The sequence below is a fragment of the Bubalus kerabau genome, chromosome 13 (genome assembly GCF_029407905.1).
Source record: "Bubalus kerabau isolate K-KA32 ecotype Philippines breed swamp buffalo chromosome 13, PCC_UOA_SB_1v2, whole genome shotgun sequence".
In the NCBI taxonomy this organism is placed as follows: Eukaryota; Metazoa; Chordata; class Mammalia; order Artiodactyla; family Bovidae; genus Bubalus; species Bubalus kerabau.
This window is the reverse complement of record NC_073636.1, coordinates 77,755,018-77,776,936: the sequence shown is the minus strand read 5'-3', so window position 1 is coordinate 77,776,936 and position 21,919 is coordinate 77,755,018. Positions and strand designations below refer to the sequence as shown.

Sequence of the window (21,919 nt, the reverse complement as noted above, 5' to 3'; positions counted from 1 at the left end):
ATCATGCCTCTGCATGCCCTACAACGTATGGGATGGTCCCCAACTAAGAATTATCTGGCCCCAAATGTCACTTTTCTGAGGTTGAGAAAACATGGCTTTCCATTTTTCTTCTTTTTCTTACAATGACTCCCATCTTACAGAACAGGCAACTGAGGTTCAGAGAGGTGAAATGTCCTGACCAAGGTCACCTAGTCAGGTCTGGAGCTGGAAAACCAATGCAAGTTAAAATGAAAGTGAAGTCGCTCAGTCGTGTCCGGCTCTTTGTGACCCCATGGACTGTAGCCTACTAGGCTTTTCCGTCCATGGGATTTTCCAGGCAAGAGTACTGGAGTGGGTTGCCATTTCCTTCTCCAGAGGATCTTCCCGACCCAGGGATTGAACCTGGGTCTCCTGCATTGTAGGCAGATGCTTTACCGTCTGAGCCACCAGGGAAGTCAAATCAGTTTCATTCCAAAGCCAGGGTGTTCCCATTATGCTCTCTCCTTGGGGGTCGAAGGATTAAAGACAAGGCAATTGAGGATCAGAGAGGTTCTGTGACCAGCTGAAGGTTACACAGCAGTTACTCCAGAGATCTCTTTCCAAGGGAGCTGGTCACATTTTGGACACAACTGACTCCACTCCCCAAACCTGGAAGGCTCTACCTCATACCCCTGATCTGTGTCCAGGGAACTTAACTCACTCAAGGCCCAGATCAAGTGTCACCTTGTCCAAGATCAAAAAGAAACAGCTCAGAGAGGGCAGAAACCACCTTACTTTCTCCCCGTGTCCTTAGGCACCTGCAGTATTTACCCAGAGGCCACTGGGAGAATAATCCTAGGTGTTTGGAACAGCCCAAAGGATGATTACAGCCTACAGGGGGATATTATTGATACCTGAATCAGCCAGTCTACACACAGACAAGACAATCTCTGGGTCCAGAAGAGGGGCAGGTCAGGAACTGTGAGGACAGTTTGGAGAGTGGGGCCAGGCTAAGAGGGCTGTTCATACCTACAATATTAATCAAAAAACATTAACAGAGAACTTTCACCTGAGGGGCATTGTTCCAAGTAGCCCTTATGGATTAACATATAACCTTGTATAGAACCTCATAAGTTAGGTACCACGGTCATTCCCACTGTCCAGATGAGAACATTGAGGCTCTTGAGGCAAGGAAGCCCGGGCAAGGTCACCCAAAGAAACTAGCAAGGGTGGGAGCTGGGGTTTTAACCTGAACAGCCCCCAAGGTGATCTTCCCTTCGCATCTTCCTGTGAGGCAGGTGAGGACATTTGTCGAGCACTTCGCTGACGATCAAGGTCACACTGAGCAGCCTATACTGGCAGCAGGGTTTCCCAAGGCATTATTGGTGGGTGGGGGGCGCGGAGGAATGGGGGTGGGGAGCTCGGGCAGAGCGGCTGTCACTTGATTAGTGCCTCGAGAGCAGATAATAATTTCCTCTGAAAAGGTTGGAAAGGGAAAGGTTGGAAAGGGCAGGCTCATCTCTAGGGGTCGGGGCGCGGCACAGAAGTTATAAAGAAGGAGAAAAAGAAAAGGCAGGAAAAAGAAAAAGGAAGGGGAAAGAGAGAAGAGGGGGTAAGAGAGAGGAGAGAGCCGAGCCGCGCGTCTTCCTTCCCAAGGTCGTGGGAGCGCCGAGGGCACCCAGCTGGGCGCCCCAAAGGCAGCGGGCAAGGTTGGCCGCCTTCTTCGGGGGCCGCTAGGGGTGCGCGCGGCGAGGCGAGGCGAGGCGAGGCGGGCTTGCTCCCGAGCGGCCCCGCCGCCAGCTTCCCCAGTCGGGTGTTGACTCAGCCGGAGCGGCGGCCGGCCCTGCGCGCGCGTGCTGCGCGCGGCGGGGGTCGCGTGTGTAGGGGTGGGAGTGGCGTAGCCCGCGGCGGGCGGGGAGCCGGGCGCCACGCGTCCCGGCGCAGAGCTGGGGAGCCGGCCGCATTGCTTCGGCGCCTCCAGGCTCCGCGGGGCCCCGAGCGGAAGACTCTCGGCCGAGAAGCCCGGTCGTCCGGCTCTGGTTGAGCTGAGCTTCCGACGTAGCCGCGCCGCGTCTCCAGGGGGACCGGGGCGCGCGCGGAGCGCCTGTGCGGCCGCGGCGCGGCGTGGCACTTGGCCGACGCTCCCTGGGCGGCGGGGCCCGCCGTCCCGGAGCCCCGAGGGCCAGCCTCCTCCCGCCCCTCGTCCGGCCTCCGCGCGCTGCCTCCGCCCCCGGCCCGGGCCGCCCGCCCCCAGGCCCGCCCGCCAGCCCGCCCGCCGCGCCATGCGCCGGGCCCGCCGCTGAGCCCGGCCCGCCGGCGCGCCCCGTCCGGGATGGGGCGCCTGGACGCCTGAGTCGCCGCTCTGCGCGATCGCCGCGCCGGGGGAAGGAGCTGGTGCCGCGCGGCCGCGCTAGGATGGAGGTGTCCGGCGGCCGCGATCCCGGTGGCGACGGGGCTGGGGACAGTGCCCCGCCGGACCCCCTGGCTCACGGCGCCGCTGCGCCCAACTCCGGCCCCTGTGCAGCCGCCCGGGAGTCGGAGCGCCAGCTGCGCCTCCGCCTCTGTGTCCTCAACGAGATCTTGGGCACCGAGAGGGACTACGTGGGCACCTTGCGCTTCTTGCAGTCGGTGAGTGTCGCCCCCGGGGGAGCGCGGGGACAGCCTCCGCTCCGGCCGCCAGCCCTGCTGCGGAGCTCCGTGGGGCGGGGGGGGGGGGGGGGTGGAGGGGCTCCCGCGTGGGTCCCCACAACCTGTGGCCACGGTCTCCGGGGAGGGGGTCGCGAGGATCACCTCAGAGGCATCCCGCGGGGCGCGCAGAGCCGTTGGGGTGATCGGGCTGTTCCGGAGCTGGGTTGTTGCCTCTCTTGCCGGCCTGCGGTCCAGCCCCAACCCGGGGTCTCCTGCACTCGGTTCCACACCCCCCATACTCTGCCTTTTTGTCTTTTTCTCCCCCTTTCAACCGCCCCGTTTCAAATAGTTTTAAAATTAGTTAAATCCGTGAGGCAGGGTCTTTGGGACCCAGGCGCCGAGAGCTTGGGCTCCTGTGTTTTTGCCACCCGCCCCCGCCCCGGGGATTTCTTTGCCACCTAGTGCACCACGGACTACTCGTCTAAGACGGACCCTGGAAATCCTCGAGCCCAGCATCCCTGCGCGCCCCGCAGAGTAGGATAAAACCCAAAGCCCGGAGTAGGAACAGAGGTCGCTAAAGCCCCCCGGTAGGACCCCTCTTTCCCACGCACACGCAGTTGCTGGGGCTGGGGGACTGTGGGTTTCGAACTCACGACTCGCCGGTTCCATCCCATCCCCCTCCACCCCCAACCTCAAGTTGCCAAACCACTGGCATCAGATTCTGTACAATATCTGAGCGCTTATTATGTGCCAGGCGCCTACGTGTGTCGTGAGAAGGTTGGACCTTCCCAAGTGGCCCACGAAGTAGGGACGAATACCTCCCTCATTTTTCAGATGGGAGAATTTAGCTCCAGAGGGTCTGAGTAACTTGCCCAGAATCAAACAGCTGTTTAAGTGGGGATACTGGCTTTTGAACCAGGGCAGTCTCCGTCAGTGCTCCAAGCCCCTGTTCTGTACTGCATTTCTTTTTTGTTGTTGTTGTTTCTTCTCTTTCTTCTTCTTCTTCTTTTTTTTTTTTTTTGTCTGTGAGAGGGAGGAAGGGGCCACTTCCCTACCGTCCTAGGAAGTGAGAAAAGTGGCTAGGGGGTGGAGGGGGTGGGTCTGAGGCAGCCTGGCTGGAAGTTAGGAGACTGGCAGGGCTTTAATCTCCCAGCCTCCTGCTGGGACCTCATTTACTCCCTTCTCTGCTCTAGGAAGTCTTTTAATCCTGGTGCAGGAAGGGCTGGGGGGCAGCAGGCAGCGGGGGCAGTTGGTGGCTCTTTCAGAAACCCCAGAGCCAGGCCCTGGAGTTTCCAGTCTCCCGGGGAAAGAGCGAGGCTCTGGCATCCTCTGGGATCCCCTGTGGCTTAGGGGTGCAGCCGAGGCTGTGTGAGGTCTGAGTTAACTCCAGGAGGATGGAGCCCTTCTCTCTGTGAAAGGAGGTGTGTGTGTGTGTGTGTGTGTGTGTGTGTGTGTGTTGAGGGGGTGGTGGAGGAGAGTTGTGCAGAGGCATTGAAAACCTTTTGGCTAAAGGACCCTTCTAGAAAAGCCTGTGAGAATGAAGCAGGATTGGCATTTCTTTCCCATCCCTCCCTCTCTCACAGAAAAAAGAAAAAAAAGAATCTGCTCAGTTTGAAGCTGGCAGTTTCTGAATTAAAGATGTAGGCAGCCCTGGTGTCTGTGAGCGATGTCAGCTTCCAGGGAACTCCTCACTTCTCCTTCTGAGCCACTCCCTGCTTCTTAGTCTGGAAGAGAAAGAGCAAAGACAAGCCAGTTTTTACATTAATGGGGAAGAAAAGATACCTTGTACCCCCACATCCTTGCCCTGGATGGTGTGGTGCCTTTCGGAAGAGATAGGAGATGGTGTTTGGGTTCACTGTGGTTTTAAATTGTCCACATGTAGAGTCCAGGGAAGCTGAAATAATGGAAATTGATTAGAATCAACCATTCTTCTTATTAAAAAAGAACAGGAAAAAAGATAAAAGACTTCTACACTTCCATATCATCCCTTTGACACTTTGAATCTGCTGAATTCATCCTTTTTCTTTCTTTTGGACTGCCCCGTCCGTTTTGAGATGAGCTGGTTCTGTCTTTGACATCTTGGATCACTCTCGCACCTGTCCTGGCCTCAGTTTCTCCACTTGTCAGAGGCAGGGAGGGGAAGCCAGGCTTTCTTTCTGCCTTGTCCTTTTGGGTGTCCCCAAGCTTGTGCCAGCAAATGGACTGATTGTGTAACCTGACCAGCTGTACCTCAGTTGTGAGCTGCAGGAGACCTCTCTTGTTTGGCTTTATCAGAAACGGTCCCTAAACAACCCAAGGTCTTTCAGTTTTGAAAACCCAGGGCTTGGAGCTTCACGAACTGCTAATTACCAAGGTTTTCCATGGCAGCCAGGCTGGCAGCCTGCAGGTTGTGAATCTCTCTTGTCTTCCCACTCCCTCCTCCCAGCCTTTATGTTATACTTACTGAGGGACTGTTCCTGCTTGGAAGAAATGTTGGGTAATCCCTCCTTGCTTTTAATTCCATGTGGCAGAGGCAGGTCTCAAAGGGCTGCCCGGGCCTCGAGTCCCTCGTTTTAAGGTCCCTTTGCCAGTAGAAATGAAGCCTCTGTGGTAGACTGAGCATTATGAGAAATGCAGAAAAACCAGGTCTTAAGTTCTTGTGCTAGAGGAGGGCATGTTCTAGCCAAGGGTGGCAATATATGAGTGTTTCCAGAAATCCAAGTATGAGGTTGAGCTCTGGAGCCAAACTGCTGGGGGTCAGGTCCTTGGGCTCTGTGACCTTAGGCAAGTCCCTCACTTTCCTCATCTGTAAATGGAGAATGAGAGTACATCTTATAGGGTTATGAAGTGGATAAGTGAATTATATTAATATATATAAAGCACTTAGAACAGTGCCTAGCAGGTTGTAAGGCAATTCTAAATTCCTCTGTCCATGGGATTTTCCAGGCAATAGTCCTGGAGTGGATTGCCATTTCCTTCTCCAGGGGATCTTCCGAACCCAGGGATCAAACCCGGGTCTCCCGCATTGTAGACAGACGCTTTAACGTCTGAGCCACCAGGGAAGTCATTCTAAATATAAGTTATTATAATTAATTTTTATATGATACTTAAAGATTACAGATGATTAGGATTGTAGGATTTTAGTAGCCAGCAAGCAGGAGTAGTCAGGGAGGGCTGCCTGGAGGAAGTGAGATCTGAGTCATTACTGAAAGGAGGACAGGAACTCTGGGTGAATTTCCGTTTGACCATCTACATTCTAGAACTAGTGGTTTTGTTTGGTTCTGGGTTTGGGGGCTCTCAGGTTCCTCCAGAATCTCCCCATCTTTCCTTACCTCCTTCAGGAGCTGGATTGCACTTCCTCCCTTATCTCCAGTGGGGCCTGATGACTTTGGTGCCATATTCTCTATTTATTGAAGAGTCATGGGAAGGGAAAGACAGCCCTCTCGTATTGATGCTGGATCTCTCTTGGAGGACCCTTTAGAGGTGGCAGGAGAAGATGCCTCGGGTTTTGAGAACCTTGGATCTCAGCCTTTAGAAGCCCTGGCTGTGTTAGGTGCACCGTGTATACTCTTGTTAATAATGATAATGACAATGATATTACTGCCTGTCATTACTGTGTAGGGGCTGACACTGATTCATTGCTTACCCTTCTATCCATTCATTTGATCTTTCCAGCACCCCTGTGAAGGAAGTGCTGTCTTATCCCCATTGGCAGATGAAGAAGCTGAGGCAAAGATAGTTTAAGTGAGCTGTCTGGTTCATGTAGACAGCTGCCTACCCTGGAACTCATGTCTGCAGCCACTTCACAGACTGCCTCTGGCTTATAAAGGGCTTGACTCGTGACTTACGGAGGTGGCAGAACTGGGATTTGAACCCAGATCTGTGTGACCCATACCCTCTGCCTGGGCTTCCTCTGGTTACTTCCCCTCTGTGACGCCTGTCTCTTCCGCAGAACAGGCACAGCTTAGAAGAATGGAAATGTCAGGCTGCTGGGTTCCTCCTCTGTACTCCGTGTCTCTTCATGGCATGAGGGTTGAGGGTGGGGCTCTGGAGCCAGGCTGCTGGTGTTCAAACCATGGCTTTACTCCACACTGCCTGTAGGTGGCCCTATGCAGGTCACCAGCCTGCTCCGTGTCTCAGTTTCCCCATCTGCATAATGGGCACAGAATAGCAGCTGCTGCATCATAGAGGAAAGGTTGCATTTCCAATGAGCCTGAGGTTATCGCTGTTAGCACTGTGCCAGGCGCACAGTAGGTGCCCAGAATGCTCTGGTAGCTTTTTGAGGGGATGTGCAGCATTGGGGGGGGGCAAAAGAATTGGTCTTTTTGGGGCTCAAAGTCTTCCCCCTTAAAAAGATGTGGGGTGAGCCTTGAACCCACTTGCCTCATGTTTAGATTGGTTTGGGGTCTCCACCTACAAGTCCAGGAGACTGCCTTTGGGAACAGTTGCCAATGGCTTCCCTGAAGGATGTATCATCCAGCCTGGCTGGATGGGCAGAGAGACTCCTGTGTCGGGGGTGGTCAGCAGAACCCTGAAGGGCTCCCCTTGGCTCTCTGATGAGAGAAAGGGCTCCCCATTTCTCCATGATGCAGCAGCTGCTATACTGTGCCCATTATACAGATGGGGAAACTGAGGCACAGAGCAGGCTAGTGACCTGCCCAGGGCTTCCTACAATCAGTGTGTAGTAAAGCCAGGATTTGAATACCAGGACAGAACAAAGACGGGTCACTCTCAGACACCCAGAGGGTCTTGTGAACTGGCTGGGCCGGGGTCCCTGAGGAACAATAGGCAGAGAGCTCCCAGAATGCTTTCTGTGGTTCTGCTTTTTGGGGGTAGGAGACGAAAGCTTTTCTTCTCATTGGAGCTCTGGTTGCCCAAACAAGAAACTGTGGTTTTGTGTTGTCACTATTTTTTTTTTTTTTAAGATTTTTGTACTCTTAGTCTGACACTAGGGAGCGATGCTGGGGAGTGGGGGCGGGGGCTGCCTTTTAAATTTTGCAGTCACAGAATGACCTGCTCGGTGACGTGGGGGGGTTTCACAAGGTTGTGTTGTGCAAAGGAGGATGCTCAGAAGTTCCGCCTTGGGAATATAAGCAATAACCATAATATGATATACATTGTATGTATGACATGACAGGAATTGGGAGAAAAGGGTGGATAGATGTGTATCTTGTGAAGAAAGGCAAGCAGAAAGATAAAAAAAGAAAAAAAAGGTTCTAAGAAATGCTATTTGAAATGCCCTCTCCATGTAAAATTAGGCATATGTATGAGAATATATTTTTTACAACTCGCCAACAGAAGGAATTATTGTACTTCCAGCCTGATCATTAGTTGAATGCACAGCAATAGTAATAATAATTTTGCTAAGACGTACGTAGCGCTAGATGTTTGCAAACCCCAGGAAAAGCATTCTCTGTGTATCAGCTCCAACTTTCCAGGTGTTATTGTGCTTCCTGTTCTACAAATGAAACAAAAGCACAGAGAGGTCAAGTCAGTTTCCCAGGGTCTCACAGTTTGACGGAACTGGGATTCAAACCTGGGTAGTCTGATTGCACAGTCCACGTTCTTTAACGCTACCCTGAACTGCCCCAACAGGGTGCTATGCTCATGACCCACATTCCTGCCTTTGTGAGACCTCTGGGCTGCCCAAGTGGGCAAGAATTAAGCCCAGAGATCCAATGATCTGAGCTTTAGGATGCGAGGGACCTAGGACCAGCCCACTTTGTATTGGGCTGAACGTCATCAGGAAGGCAGTGAAAATTTTGTGATGATAAAAACCTTAGCATCAGCAGGAGTTAGGCGGGGCCCCTCTTTTGTGTATGGCAGACACAGCCACATACAGGTAAAGCCATAAAGCAGTTAGACTGCTTTTTTCAGAGGCAGAGGGAGCATCTGCTGTGTATTCCAGTCCATGTTCCAGGCCACGAGGATGCAGCCGCCAACGGGCCAAACGTGGTCCTTGTCCTTATGAGAAAGATGAGTCAACAGGGATGCTCGAACTCATGTATTTGAATGAGTGTGTTCTTCAAACAAACATCCCAGACACCCACTCGCTATTATTCCGATGTTTGCTCTTGTAACTGTTGCTCTGTCACTTTAAGAAGAGATGGATGGGGTTGGTGTCCCTGGCTTTTGGAGGCTTCAAGGGCACCACTTTCTTCGAGAGTGTCCCTTTTATCAGGCCAGTGAGCAGAAGAGCTGTTGGACTTAGGGCCACACCCTCAGATTAAGAAACCCACATCCTCTCTGCTTTACAGCCGGCCCTCTCTTAAAGCTTTTATAAAAGTTGAGTCTTTGAAGTAGGCCGTGCCTTGCTGCAGAACTTTACCTCCCAGATTTTTGTGTTTTCTCTTCTCCAACAGACAAAGGTTCTCTGGCTGGAGCCCTAGTGGGAAGTGGGTAACGAGAGTTTGCTGTCCCACTGGCTTTGTTTCGAAAGCACCAGGTGAGGTCAGAGCTGGTTCCTGCCCCAGAATTTAGGAGACATAGAACTTGTGAGCAAGCCAGGGGTGGAGGGAGGGTCTGAATCTCCTTGTTTTGCAGGTGAGGCCCCCGGAGGGACCCCCTGTAGAAGTTGCGTCCCCCAGAGGGAGGTGAGCCCTGGCCAAGGGTGGTGACTGCTGCTGGTCAGGGTTCCATCCTGACAGTTCTGGGGAGACAAGGCTTGGGGGCCTTCTCTGGGGACTTGTGTTTTAGCCCAGATCCACTGTCCCCCTTAAACAGGTTCTACAAGGGGCATTTCCAGCCCTACTAACTGATTTGGGGTGAATCCCTTCATCTTTCAAACTTTGGCATTATTGGCACATCAGGCAGGATTATTCTTTGTTTGTAGGGGTGGCCTGTGTGTTGCAGGATTTCAGAGGCATCCTTGGCTGCCACCTACTAGATTCCAGTAGTGTCCCCTTCCCCCTGTTGGGGCGATCAGAAGTGTCTCCAGACATTGTCACATGTCCCCTGGGGGCAAAATAGCCCCTGAATTTAGGCTGAAACTGGCTGAAACCTCCTTTGATCACCAGCTCTGCTTTTGGCCCATTTGAAGGCAATTATATGTGTAGCGTTGATATGTGTGTGTATGTGTGTGTGTGAATGTGTATGTGTTTACCTAAATGGCGTGGTACGGTTTGTATTTTTCACTCTGCAGTGTGTCTTGGGTTCATGGTTAAGGGCATAGACTCTGGAGACAAAAACAGCCTGTGTTTGAAACGCAGCTCTGCCCCCGTGTGACCTTGGACGAGTCATTTTGCTCCTGTGAGCCCTGGTTTCCTCATCTGTAAGATGGTTGTAGTCCCCCGAGGGTGGCTGCAAGGATCCAGTGTAGTCACTCACACTCCTGGTGCAGCTGGGTCCTGGGGCAAGATCAGTCTCCCTGAAGTACAGGCCACAGAAGGAATCCCTGAAGAAGGAGGGAAGCCTCCAGACTCCCAGACGAGTCTGGATTTTTAGGTTTATTTTTATTTTCTCAACTCTTTGAGGGCCAGAAGGGAATGTGCCCGGCCGCCCCTCTTCTGTCGTATGGTCAGACACACAATCTGTGCTTACCCGCCCAGTTCCTTCCCCAGGGTGGAGCTGGCAACTGACCCCTTGGTTCTGGGCCAGGAGAGGTGAGGCTATTTCAGGCTGGCTGGCCTAGGGCCACTGAAGGTTGGTAGAGGCAGGCGGCCAGTTGCTGGGGAGGGTGGGTAGCTTCTGCAAGAAGCTGCTCCCAGGAGGAGTGAGGCCAGGGTCACCGTGGGGTATAGGCAGTCAATGCTTTCATTCACAAATTCACTTCTTAAACAAACAGATGTTAAGCACCTACTAAGTGTCAGACATATGGGCTAGATGTTGGCACATGGCCAGTACAAGGTGGACAAAGTTCTTGCCCTCGTGGAATCTTCACCCAGTACAAAAAGAGATCGCTTGAGAAAGTGACGAGAGGTGTAATCATGATAAGATAATCCATCGAGGTCCTGCTGGGTGCCAGGTACTGTATGAATTATCTCTTTGAGCCCTTGCAGCAACCCTTTGGAGTGGAGACTGTCATTATATCTATTTTGCTCCTGGGGAAGCCAAGGCCCAGAGAGGCTGAGGAAATTGCTCAAGTCCACACAGTTTGGGGAGAAGGCAGTGGCAACCCACTCCAGTGTTCTTGCCTGGAGAATCCCAGGGACAGAGGAGCCTGGTGTGCTGCCCTCTATGGGGTCGCACAGAGTCAGACATGACTGACGTGACTTAGCAGCAGCACAGTTTGGAGTGGGTGCTCCGAGGAGAAAGGAAGGTGGAGGTACCCTGGTGACGGAGGTGGTGTCATCTGTTGAGATGAGGTGGTCAAGGGAGGCCTCTGAAGAGGTGGCCGAGAAGGAGCCTGCCGAGGAAGGAGCTGAGAGAAGCGTGCTCCAGGTGGTGGGCACAGCATGTGCAAAGGCCCTGAGGCAGGGCCCGGTTCGGCTTGCTGAAGAGGAGGTCAGGTTGGCGTGGGCAGCAGGGGTTCTGGCGGCGTGAACCTCACGTGCACGGTGAGCCGTTTGGGCTTGAGTCTTAGTGGGATGAGGAGGCCCTGGGGTGTGGCACGGTCTGACTGATGACCTGAAACTCAGGACTGCACGACGCCCTTCCCAAGGTCCAGCAAACACCTCCTGCTTCCTTCCTGGGCACCTAGCCAGGAGGAGGACCACATCTTCCCCTCCCACAGGCAGCTCCCCCCTGTCTGTGCCCTGGCTGTCTAGTGACCTGGGCGATTCTATCCTCTGTCTGGGTGGGTGCTGTGAGCTGACCACACTTGGAGAGGAGTTTGGGCCCCTCTTCATGGCCTGGGTGTGGACAGGCTGCACCGGGAGGGCTGTTGAGGTGAGAGACGGGTGCCTGCTTCCCGTGAGGGAAGGGGCACCCCATGTTTTCTGTTCAGGAAACTGATTTGCATGATTAAAAACTGTTCGGTGGCACCTCTGACTCCACCCTCCACTCACAGCCGTCACGACGGCACTTAACCTGGTGTCAGCTCGCGTGTCTTTTTCATACCCACTTCACAGATGAGAAAAATGGAGGCACTGAGGGTAACTTGCCCGGGGACCCACCCTGGGGAACTGGCCTCTGCCTCCGCTGCTCTCATCCTTGCCTCCCGTGGTCTGCTCTCCATGCACAGCCCGAGGAGCCTCGTTAGACTTGTTAGGTTGTGCCGCCGCCCCGTTCAAAGCCCTGCTGTGGCTGCCAGCGCCCTCAGTCAAAGCCAGGTCCTCGGGTGGCCCAGGAGGTCCCACACCACTTGCCCTGTTCTCTTCTCCCCTCCGTCTCCGAGGCATCTTTTTTTTTTCATATGTTTTTTTTTAACATTGAGGTATGATTCACACACTATACATTCTACCCCCTCAAGAGCACAGTTCAGCGGTTTGGGGTATATTCACAAAGTTGTGCAGTCGTCACTGCCGTCTAATTCCAGAGTGTCCTGTCACCCTCCCTTGCTCCCCTCCAGCCACACAGGCCCGTTCTCAGGGCCCCAGGCGTGCTCCTGCATCAGGGTCTTCCCATTTGTTCTGTCTGGAGTGCACTTCCTCCAGTATCCCCATGGCTCACTCCTTCAGGCCTCTGCTTAAACCTCGTGGTCTTCGGAAGGTCTTTTCTGACTACCCCACCACCACTTCCTGTTTGAAATTGTACTCTGCCCCCACTTACTGCTTCCTGTCTCCTTTTCTCTGGGTGGTCCTTTATTCACTCTCTCTCTCCAGCACCGTAAACAGTGCCTGGCACATAGTAGGTGCTCATTAAATATCTGTCAAGTGAAGAAAAAAAAAACATCTCCTCTGCACACACACACACATTTATTTGTTTACTTTTTGACTGTACTACACAGCTTGTAGGATCTTAGTTCCCCCACCAGGGATTGAACCCACATCCTTGGCAGTGAAAGTGCATAGTCCTAATCACTAGACTACCAGGGAATTCCCATATGTTTAAAATAATGTGATGGTCTTGATTTATGTAAATGCTCAGTATTTTTGTGTGGATTTTTGGGCCCCGGGGTCTGGCCCAGACTGTCTGGGTCTGAATTGTGTCTCTGCCCCTCAGTGGCTCTGCGATCCTTGGCAAGGAGTTTCCCCTCTCTAGGCCTCAGTTTCCTCATCTGTAAAATGGGTTGGGACACTTTGTTCAGTGTTGGTATATGGCCAGGCTCCAGTCAATGGTAGTTGTTCTTTTATTAAAATTATTATGTTTTAGAATCTCAGTATTTCCCTTCTTTTTGCTCAAGAACATTTATGGGGTCTTGTCTTGAAAAACGTGCCTTAGATCATTCTTGGGGCTTGAAATAAGCAACTGAATTCATTTTGGCCAGGTGGCCCCTTGCCCCGGACTCCTGGTCTCTGTACTTCTGTCTCTGAAGGCAGTTGGGAGCAAGGACATCTTTGGCATGACTGGCATTTGGAGCTAGAAGAGATTATTCATCTCCTTCCCTGAGGAACCCACCCAAAGATAGAAAAAAAAAAATGGTCATCTTCTCAAAAATGCATGAAGACCCCTCCTGTTCTCCCACTCTGAAATCTCTCCACAGACTTGAGTGGACACAGAATAAACCATTCTCTTCCTGGGCGAGGCTGTTGTACATTCTGCTTTCTTTGCATCCTCACAGTTGTGCAGATGAAGAAACTGGGGCCCAGAAATGCGAGGCCACTTGCCCAAGATCACAAGAGAGGGTGTATCCGTTGTCTATTGCTGTGGAACAAACTACCCCGCATTTAGTGTTCTGAAGCAGCCCTATTGATGACCACCATGCGGTTTCTGCGTTCAGAATTCTGGGCACTGGGTAACTGGGTTTTCTTCTCCAGGTCTCACATGGTTGCGGTCATGGTATTGGCTGGACTAGCATCTCGTCTGAATCTTGGGGACCTCTGTTTAGCTTCTTGGGTGAATTTAGTTCCTTGCAGCCGTCGGACTGAGGTCCCCATGTTCTTTCTGGCTGTTTGCTTTGATGACTCTCACCTCCTCAGATCCTTGTCATGTGCTTTAAAAAAAAATCCGTTTGGATGGTCTCTGCCTTTTAATTAGATTGTTTAGCTCATATACATTAATGCAGTTATTGACAGGGTTGGGTTTAGGTCTAACATCCTGGCATTTCATTGGATTTCCTTCCTCTCCTGTCCCCATTGTGCTGGAGGAAAGGGGAGCAGGAAATTCAGGCTGGTTGAATCCAGACCCCTTGCTGTGGCTTACACGGCCTCTGAGGTCTGGACTCTGCTCACCATGCCAGCTTCATCTTCCTCTGCATTCATTATGTCCCGGGCTTTCTGTTCTTGAACTTGCTAGGCTGGTTCCACCTTCACAACCTTTTCGTTTTGCTCTTCCTCTTGCCTGTAGTACCTCTAACTGTGCTGTGCATGGGGCCCTTCCCTCTCGTTTAGCTGTATAACCCCAGTGTCACTTCCTCAGGGAGCCTTCGAGTCCTGGTCTCTGTTTCACCACACCCATTTTCTTCTTGGTACCTGTCACTCCCTGAGATAGTCTGTTTACTTGATTGGCATCTGTCTTCCCCACTAGAATACAAGTCATACGAGGTCAGGGCCCCAGCCTGCTGTGTTCACTGACAGCCCTGCAGCACCCAGCACATAATGGGCACTCTGTTCATGTGGGTCTCGGGAGTGAGTGTGTGAGCGAAAGGGATTGGATGGGGTTTACTGTGTGGTGGAGGCTCTCCTGGGTCCTGCCACCAGGCCTTCTGGTTCCTTGACTTTGGGGAGCTTGGACCTCAGCGTGGGGAGTGCCTGCAGACTGGCGTCCTTGGCCTCTTGCCTTTACCACACTGGGAGGGCTGAGGGAGCTCTGTGTGGTCCCAGCCACTAGCTGATAGCAGGCCAGGCTGTTGATTGGGTGTTTTTTTTTTTTTAATTTTTAAAGTTTATTAATTAAAAAAAATTAAAATCTTTTTTTTGTCTGTGCTGGGTCTTCGTTGCTGCGTCGGGGTTTCTGTAGCGGCGGTGAGCGGGGGCTGCTCTTCGTAGTAAAGTGCATTCTTCTCATTCCAGTGGCTTCGCTTGTTGTGGAGCACGGGCTCCAGACACAGGGGCTCGTGGCGCGCAGACTCAGGAGTTGCGGTTCGAGGGCTTAGGTGCCCCGCAGCATGTGGAATCTTCCTGGAGGAGGGATCGAACCCGTGTCCCCTGCATTGTCAGGCAGACTCTTATCCACTGTACCACCAGGGAAGTCCAACTGGGTGGTTTTTTAAGACTTGTTTCCCCCTGATCAAAAAGGTCATAGATATAGTGGGCGTGTATGTGTCAAAAACACATTCTCTTATGTCCTTTTATTAGAGACTCTCTCATATGGAACCAAATATGGTAAAATGATGTTTTATGTATGTACCTGGCTGTATATGTTACACATTTCTGCACATGTTCAGAGGTCTAGACGTAAAACTCCAGTGTGCTGTATTTGTGGACATTTTAATTCACCTTTTCAAAGTTAATTTTTGGGTACCTTTTAATGTTGACATTTCAAGAATAGAGAACACCCCATAGACCTTTAACTTAGGTTCATCAGTTTGTTTTATAATTCTCCCCTCTTCTTTCTCCTCCCCACCTCTCCCACCTCCTACACACACATGCATGTATACACACCCACGAAGTTTTTATTACATCGATCCATTTGAGAATAATTGTAGACATGATGCCCCTAAATAATCTCCTAGAGAGAGATCAGTCGCTGAGTCGTGTCTGACTCTTTTCGACCCCATGAATTGCAGCACTCCAGGCCTCCCTGTCCATCACCAACTCCTGGAGTTCACCCAGACTCACGTCCATTGAGTCAGTGATGCCATCCAGCCATCTCATCCTCTGTCATCCCCTTCTCCTCCTGCCCCCAATCCCTCCCAGCATCAGAGTCTTTTCCAATGAGTCAACTCTTCGCATGAGGTGGCCAAAGTACTGGAGTTTCAGCTTTAGCAAAATTCCTTCCAAAGAAATCCCAGGGCTGATCTCCTTCAGAATGGACTGGTTGGATCTCCTTGCAGTCCAAGGGACTCTCAAGAGTCTTCTCCAACACCACAGTTCAAAAGCATCTATTCTTTGGCGCTCAGCCTTCTTCACAGTACAACTCTCACATCCATACATGACCACAGGAAAAACCATAGCCTTGACTAGACGAACCTTTGTTGGCAAAGTAATGTCTCTACTTTTGAATATGCTATCTAGGTTGGTCATAACTTTCCTTCCAAGGAGTAAGCGTCTTTTAATTTCATGGCTGCAGTCACCATCTGTAGTGATTTTGGAGCCCCCCAAAATAAAGTCTGACACTGTTTCCACTGTTTCCCCATCTATTTCCCATGAAGTGGTGGGACCGGATGCCATGATCTTCGTTTTCTGAATGTTGAGCTTTAAGCCAACTTTTTCACTCTCCACTTTCACTTTCATCAAGAGGCTTTTGAGTTCCTCTTCACTTTCTGCCATAAGGGTGGTGTCATCTGCATATCTGAGGTTATTGATATTTCTCCCGGCAATCTTGATTCCAGCTTGTGTTTCTTCCAGTCCAGCGTTTCTCATGATGTACTCTGCATATAAGTTAAATAAACAGGGTGACAATATACAGCCTTGACGAACTCCTTTTCCTGTGTGGAACCAGTCTGTTGTTCCTTGTCCAGTTCTAACTGTGGCTTCCTGACCTGCATGCAAATTTCTCAAGAGGCAGATCAGGTGGTCTGGTATTCCCATCTCTTGAAGAATTTTCCACAGTTTATTGTGATCCACACAGTCAAAGGCTTTGGCATAGTCAATAAAGCAGAAATAGATGCTTTTCTGGAACTCTCTTGCTTTTTCCATGATCCAGCGGATGTTGGCAATTTGATCTCTGGTTCCTCTGCCTTTTCTACAACCAGCTTGATCATCAGGAAGTTCACGGTTCACATATTGCTGAAGCCTGGCTTGGAGAATTTTGAGCATTACTTTACTAGCGTGTGAGATGAGTGCAATTGTGCGGTAGTTTGAGCATTCTTTGGCATTGCCTTTCTTTGGGATCGGAATGAAAACTGACCTTCTCCAGTCCTGTGGCCACTGCTGAGTTCTCCAAATTTGCTGGCATATTGAGTGCAGCACTTTCACAGCATCATCTTTCAGGATTTGGAATAGCTCAACTGGAATTCCATCACCTCCACTAGCTTTGTTCGTAGTGATGCTTTCTAAGGCCCACTTGACTTCACATTCCAGGATGTCTGGCTCTAGGTCAGTGATCACACCATTGTGATTATCTGGGTCGTGAAGATCTTTTTTGTACAGTTCTTCTGTGTATTCTTGCCATCTCTTCTTAATACCTTCTGCTTCTGTTAGGTCCATACCATTTCTGTCCTTTATCGAGCTCATCTTTGCATGAAATGTTCCTTTGGTATCTCTGATTTTCTTGAAGAGATCCCTAGTCTTTCCCATTCTGTTGTTTTCCTCTATTTCTTTGCATTGATCGCTGAAGAAGGCTTTCTTATCTCTTAAATAATCTCCTAAGAACACAGATATTCTCTGCTATAACCACAGTACCCTGAACAAAATCGGGAAATGTAACATTGATAGTAAATTATACAATCCACAATCTGTATTCAGATGTCACCTGTTTTTCCAAAAGTGTCCTTTATACTTCCCCTCCCCTCGTTCCGAATCTCCATAATCCAGTCCTGGATCATGCATCGTGTTTAGTTGACTTCACTGGCGATTTTTGACTGTGTGTGACTTTTACCCCTTGTGTGGGTGGTAGAAACTCTCTGCTGAGATGTAGTTCTTCCACGTTTGTCCCCTTAGAAGCTCTGTAACCTTGGGCAGATGGCTCCTGGACCTCAGTTTCTTTGGCTGTGAAATGGGGAGATCTCCTTTTCTCCCTTGCACACGTTTTATTGAGTGTCTGCTGTGTTCCCGGGTGTGTTGACACTGGGGATTCGGCAGTCACAGGGTAGGCAGACATCTGGGTCCTCAGGCTGGTGGCTGAGAGGAGAGGATTTGGTGGAGCAAAATACAGTAGTAGGTGCTGTGCGTGGCGCTGGCTCCCAGGGACACCCTCCTCGCGTGGGCCGTTTTTGCTGTCACTTTGCTCGTTGTGGAACATTTGGAAAATAAAGACAAGCAAAAAGATCTCACCTTTGCAAACAGCTGTTTCACCTTTCGGCACATTTCCTGCTTGTCCTTTGCGTGTTGTTTCAGCCGAGGTGTGATCACACCACACACACGGTGTTATGTTTCTCTTGCCTCTCCTGCACAGCTCCTGTGTCACTAGTAAGCACACTCCATCGCTAAGCTTTCGATGGCTTTGTAGTGAAACGTGGGTCTCTGGGTCCGCACTGTCCAAGCTGACTTGTTAGGAAACTGTTGACCGAAATCGCCCACCTTGGCCAGGCCCACTTGCCTGGGTTGTCTCACAACAGGAGGCACCCATAAGGAACATGCTGCTGAAAACTGACTGGGAGCATTCGGGAGGGGTCAGAAGAGGGAGGAGGGAGATGACCAACCTCCCAGAATCCTTTGTGTTGGCTTCCATCTTGGCTGGGCGATGCCACCAGGAAGGACCCTGAATCAGACTATGGGCCGAACAAGATGACTGGCCAGAGACAAGCCAGAAAAGAGCCCCGTTCCCCTAAAACCCGGGACTGTGAGCCATGTGGCAGAGCAGTTCTCCTGGGCTCCTCTCACCCCGCTGCTCTCTACCTGGGCACCCCCTTCCAATGAAGTCTCTTGCTTTATCAGCACGGGTGTCTCCTCGGACAGTTCATTTCTGAGTGTTAGACAAGAGCCCACTTTTGCACCCTGGAAGGGGCTTCTCCTTCCTGCATTAGAATCCTGGTTACTTCCCAGCTGTGTAATGGTGGGCAAATTGCTTTACCTGGGCACGCTTCATTCTGAAACTAGTGCCCAGCCCTTAGACTGATGGGGAATTAGATGAATTAAGACCTGTCATGCTCTCAAAGCAATGCCTGGCACATGGTAAATGCTTGGTATATATTAGCTATAGTTACAATAATTATTACAATAACATAATGTAATAATATAGTATAAAAACACAATGTGCTAAGTCGCTTCAGTCATGTCCGACTCTGTGCAACCCCATAGACGGCAGCCTACCAGGCTTCCCCGTCCCTGGGATTCTCCAGGCAAGAACACTGGAGTGGTTTGCCATTTCCTTCTCCAATGCATGAAAGTGAAAAGTGAAAGTGAAGTCACTTAGTCATGTCCGACTCTAGCGACCCCATGGACTGCAGCCCACCAGACTCCTCCATCCATGGGATTTTCTAGGCAAAAGTACTGGAGTGGGGTGCCATTGCCTTTTCCAATAACACAATGTAATAATATACTATAATAACATAATGTAATAATATAATAATAAAATTATTATTATCTTTTAACCATCCCTTTTATATTGAGTATTTACATAGATTTCAGTTTTTCACAATTACAGAGCATATGTGTCTTTGTTCAAGCTGCCAGTTCAGTAACTGGAAGCTGAAGAAACTTTGGTTTAGGGCCTTGTGGTCTTTACCAGCCCAAAGAAATGACCAACACCTAGAATCCTAGAATTGAGTTGTCAGAGCTAGGAGAATCCATGACATTATCTCAGCCGATTGTGTCATTTTTCCCGATGGGGAAACTGAGGCACAAAACCGTTCAGTGAGGTAGTTGGTTCAGGCTTACCAACTGAGTTTGTGGCTGAGATGGAACTTGAAATTGAAAGCAGAACCCCAGGATTGTTCTGCTCTCGTCCAACAGCTCAGATGCTTGGAGGACAGAGAGGGAGGGTTTAAGCTGTGTCCAGATGAGCTGGAGGGATCCTGTGTACCCAGAGGTTTCCTGTCTTTGGGAAACTTTATTTTCAGCTCCTTTGACTTCAGTGGCCATACATGATGTGTGTATGTGTGTGTGTGTCTGTCTGTCTGTCTTTCTATCATTCCGTGGTCATGGGTCCATAGCCCCACGAGTTCCAAACTGCGGGTCCTCAGGCCAGCGTAGGCCTGTGCAGTGTTTAAAATTTTTTTTTTTTTATTGGTTGCCAGCATTTCTTGAAAAATTAAGAAATTTCATATGAAAATCTTTATTTCTGAGTTCTTCAATAATCAGAAGACCGGTCCGCATTAAGCTTGCGTGCCTGCAGGCAAACACTTGCCTGGAGCTGAACAGCAGCTGCCTTCTTTAGACAGGACTTGCAGTCTTCAGCCTGCCACAGTCCCTACCCTTCCCTAACGTCCTGACATTGAAACCCAATGTTGGCTGCCGTTTGCCATTGTGCTTGTTCTGCTGGACTTAAAAAAAATAGACTTGAGGACATTGGAAGAGTTCTTCAAACCCTTGTTTCCATCATAGAAAACTGAAAGCCAGACCAAGAGGGTTTCATTCATGTTCTTTTCTGTTTGTTGTTTGGAAATGTTGTTGGCTTCTTCGTTTTTGGTTGTGTTGGGCTTTCTCTGGTTGTGGTGAGTGGGGCTGCTCTCTAGGTACAGTGCGCAGGCTTCTCATGTGGGGGCTTCTCTTGCTGTGCAGCCGGGCTCTAGAGAGCACAGGCTTCAGTAGTTGTGGGGCACGGGCTTAGTTGCCTCACAGCACGTGGGATCTTCCCGGACCAGGGATCGAACCCGTATCTCCTGCATTGGCAGGCAGATTCTTAACCCCTGAGCCGCCGGGGAGGTGTGAGAGTTACATGTTTTAAGAAACAAAGGCGGCCAGCTTTCCCTTTGGAAGGAGGATGGATTCCCTTTGGAAGGATTACTAACACCTTTAGTAATCTCTGAAGGAGATCAGCCCTGGGATTTCTTTGGAAGGAATGATGCTAAAGCTGAAACTCCAGTACTTTGGCCACCTCATGCGAAGAGCTGACTCATTGGAAAAGACTCTGATGCTGGGAGGGATTGGGGGCAGGAGGAGAAGGGGACGACAGAGGATGAGATGGCTGGATGGCATCACTGACTCGATGGACGTGAGTCTGAGAGAACTCCAGGAGTTGGTGATGGACAGGGAGGCCTGGCGTGCTGCGATTCATGGGGTCGCAAAGAGTCGGACACGACTGAGCGACTGAACTGAACTGAACTTAGTAAGCAAAAAAAGTGCTTTTTTTGTCCAAAGGTTGTGACTCTCATCGTCATCATGGACGACACCCATCCGGCCCCAGCCCCAGCCCCTTCCACTCAGGCAGCTGAGTTTGAGATGCATCTCGTAATTTGTGGGTGGTCCCTCTATTCTCTGAGGTGAGCGGAGGGGGAGAAGGTGGTTCTCTCTTGGAGAGGGTGATTCTCTTACCCCAGCTTCCACTTCCTGTGGCCTGTGGGCAGTCACTCTCCTTTCTTTTTTGCAACCTCAGCTGTCGAACTGGAGGTTCCCACATTCATCTGTCCTGCTTCCTGAATCTTGTTCTGTACTTGGGCTCCTTTGGGAGATTCCGGGCCGCAGATCCCAGAGAGGACGCAGTGGGCTCCTCTGTGGGTGTTCGGGGGTCCCTCAGTTGCCATTGGGGGCCTCCGCTTGGACTCAAGGACCCCGATGCCTTCCCAGTGAGCCCCGTGGAGTTTCTCTCCCCTGCTTTGTCTCTCCAGAATCTAGAAGGTTTTGAAACAGCAACAATAAAAGAGGAGCAAGTGCTGCTCCTCAGGCTTCTTTGGTTGCAAGTGACAGAAAACCAGTTTAATGCCTTCAGCACAGACTGGTCTTGCTTGGTTTGTGTAGGGGAGGGTCCGGCTGCTCCAGTGGGGTGAGTGGGCTCTGATTGGCTGTCTTGAGTCACGTGCCCAGCCCAGACCCCTGTCACTGAGGCTGACCGGCCAGGTCTGGGTGAGGGGCCCACCTGTACACCGTGCCCATGGAGGAGCCGTGAGTCCTGGAAGGCAGACTCCAGGGCCCTGGGACCGGGAGAAGGGGAGGGATGCCAGCTGAGAGCATCTCTTCTCCTCTGTGCTGGTACCGTCATCCCGGATTAGAAGCCTTTGCCTTCCCCCGAGTCTTAGGGCCCAGGGAAGCTCTGTTGTCACTGGGCTGCCCACATTGCCCGGTGGCGTTTCCACATCCTACCTTCAAAGCCTTGCTCATATCCTGCTTCCTGAGAAGACCTTCCCTGACCGTTCTGGCTCTTGCCATGGGTCTAATAATAGCACCAGCATCCACACGTGTGTGATGTCCTCAGGGGACAAGCTTCAAGCAACATAGCCTCCCCGGAATCTCGTGGAGAAGCTGATCCTGTGTTACCTATTTTATCCATGAGGAAACAGGCTCAGAGAGGTTCGGCGCCCAGAAAGACTTCAGGGTCACACAGCATCCTTCTCTCTCATTGGAGGCTCTCGCCTGTGTGTTTTGTTTTCTCTGAGGCCACACAACCTGGATTTGAATCCCTGGTGGCTCAGTGGTAAAGAATCCGCCTGCAATGCAGGAGTCCCGGGTTCAGTCCC

General features: G+C 51.0%; 1 protein-coding gene and 1 non-coding gene across 2 annotated transcripts in view; one reads left to right on the top strand and one right to left on the bottom strand.

Annotated features, from left to right (window-relative positions):
* Positions 1 to 360: 360 nt before the first annotated feature.
* On the bottom strand, positions 361 to 432 carry TRNAC-ACA (transfer RNA cysteine (anticodon ACA)). The gene has a single exon. It is a non-coding gene; the product is annotated as a tRNA-Cys (tRNA).
* A 1,809-nt stretch (positions 433 to 2,241) lies between these two features.
* PREX1 (phosphatidylinositol-3,4,5-trisphosphate dependent Rac exchange factor 1) overlaps positions 2,242 to 21,919 on the top strand; it is a 186,318-nt gene continuing 166,640 nt past the window's right edge. The window contains exon 1 of the mRNA XM_055545234.1: positions 2,242 to 2,586. Within this exon, the coding sequence (XP_055401209.1) occupies positions 2,374 to 2,586 (213 nt within the window). The 5' untranslated portion in view covers positions 2,242 to 2,373. The remainder of the gene's footprint in view (positions 2,587 to 21,919) is intronic.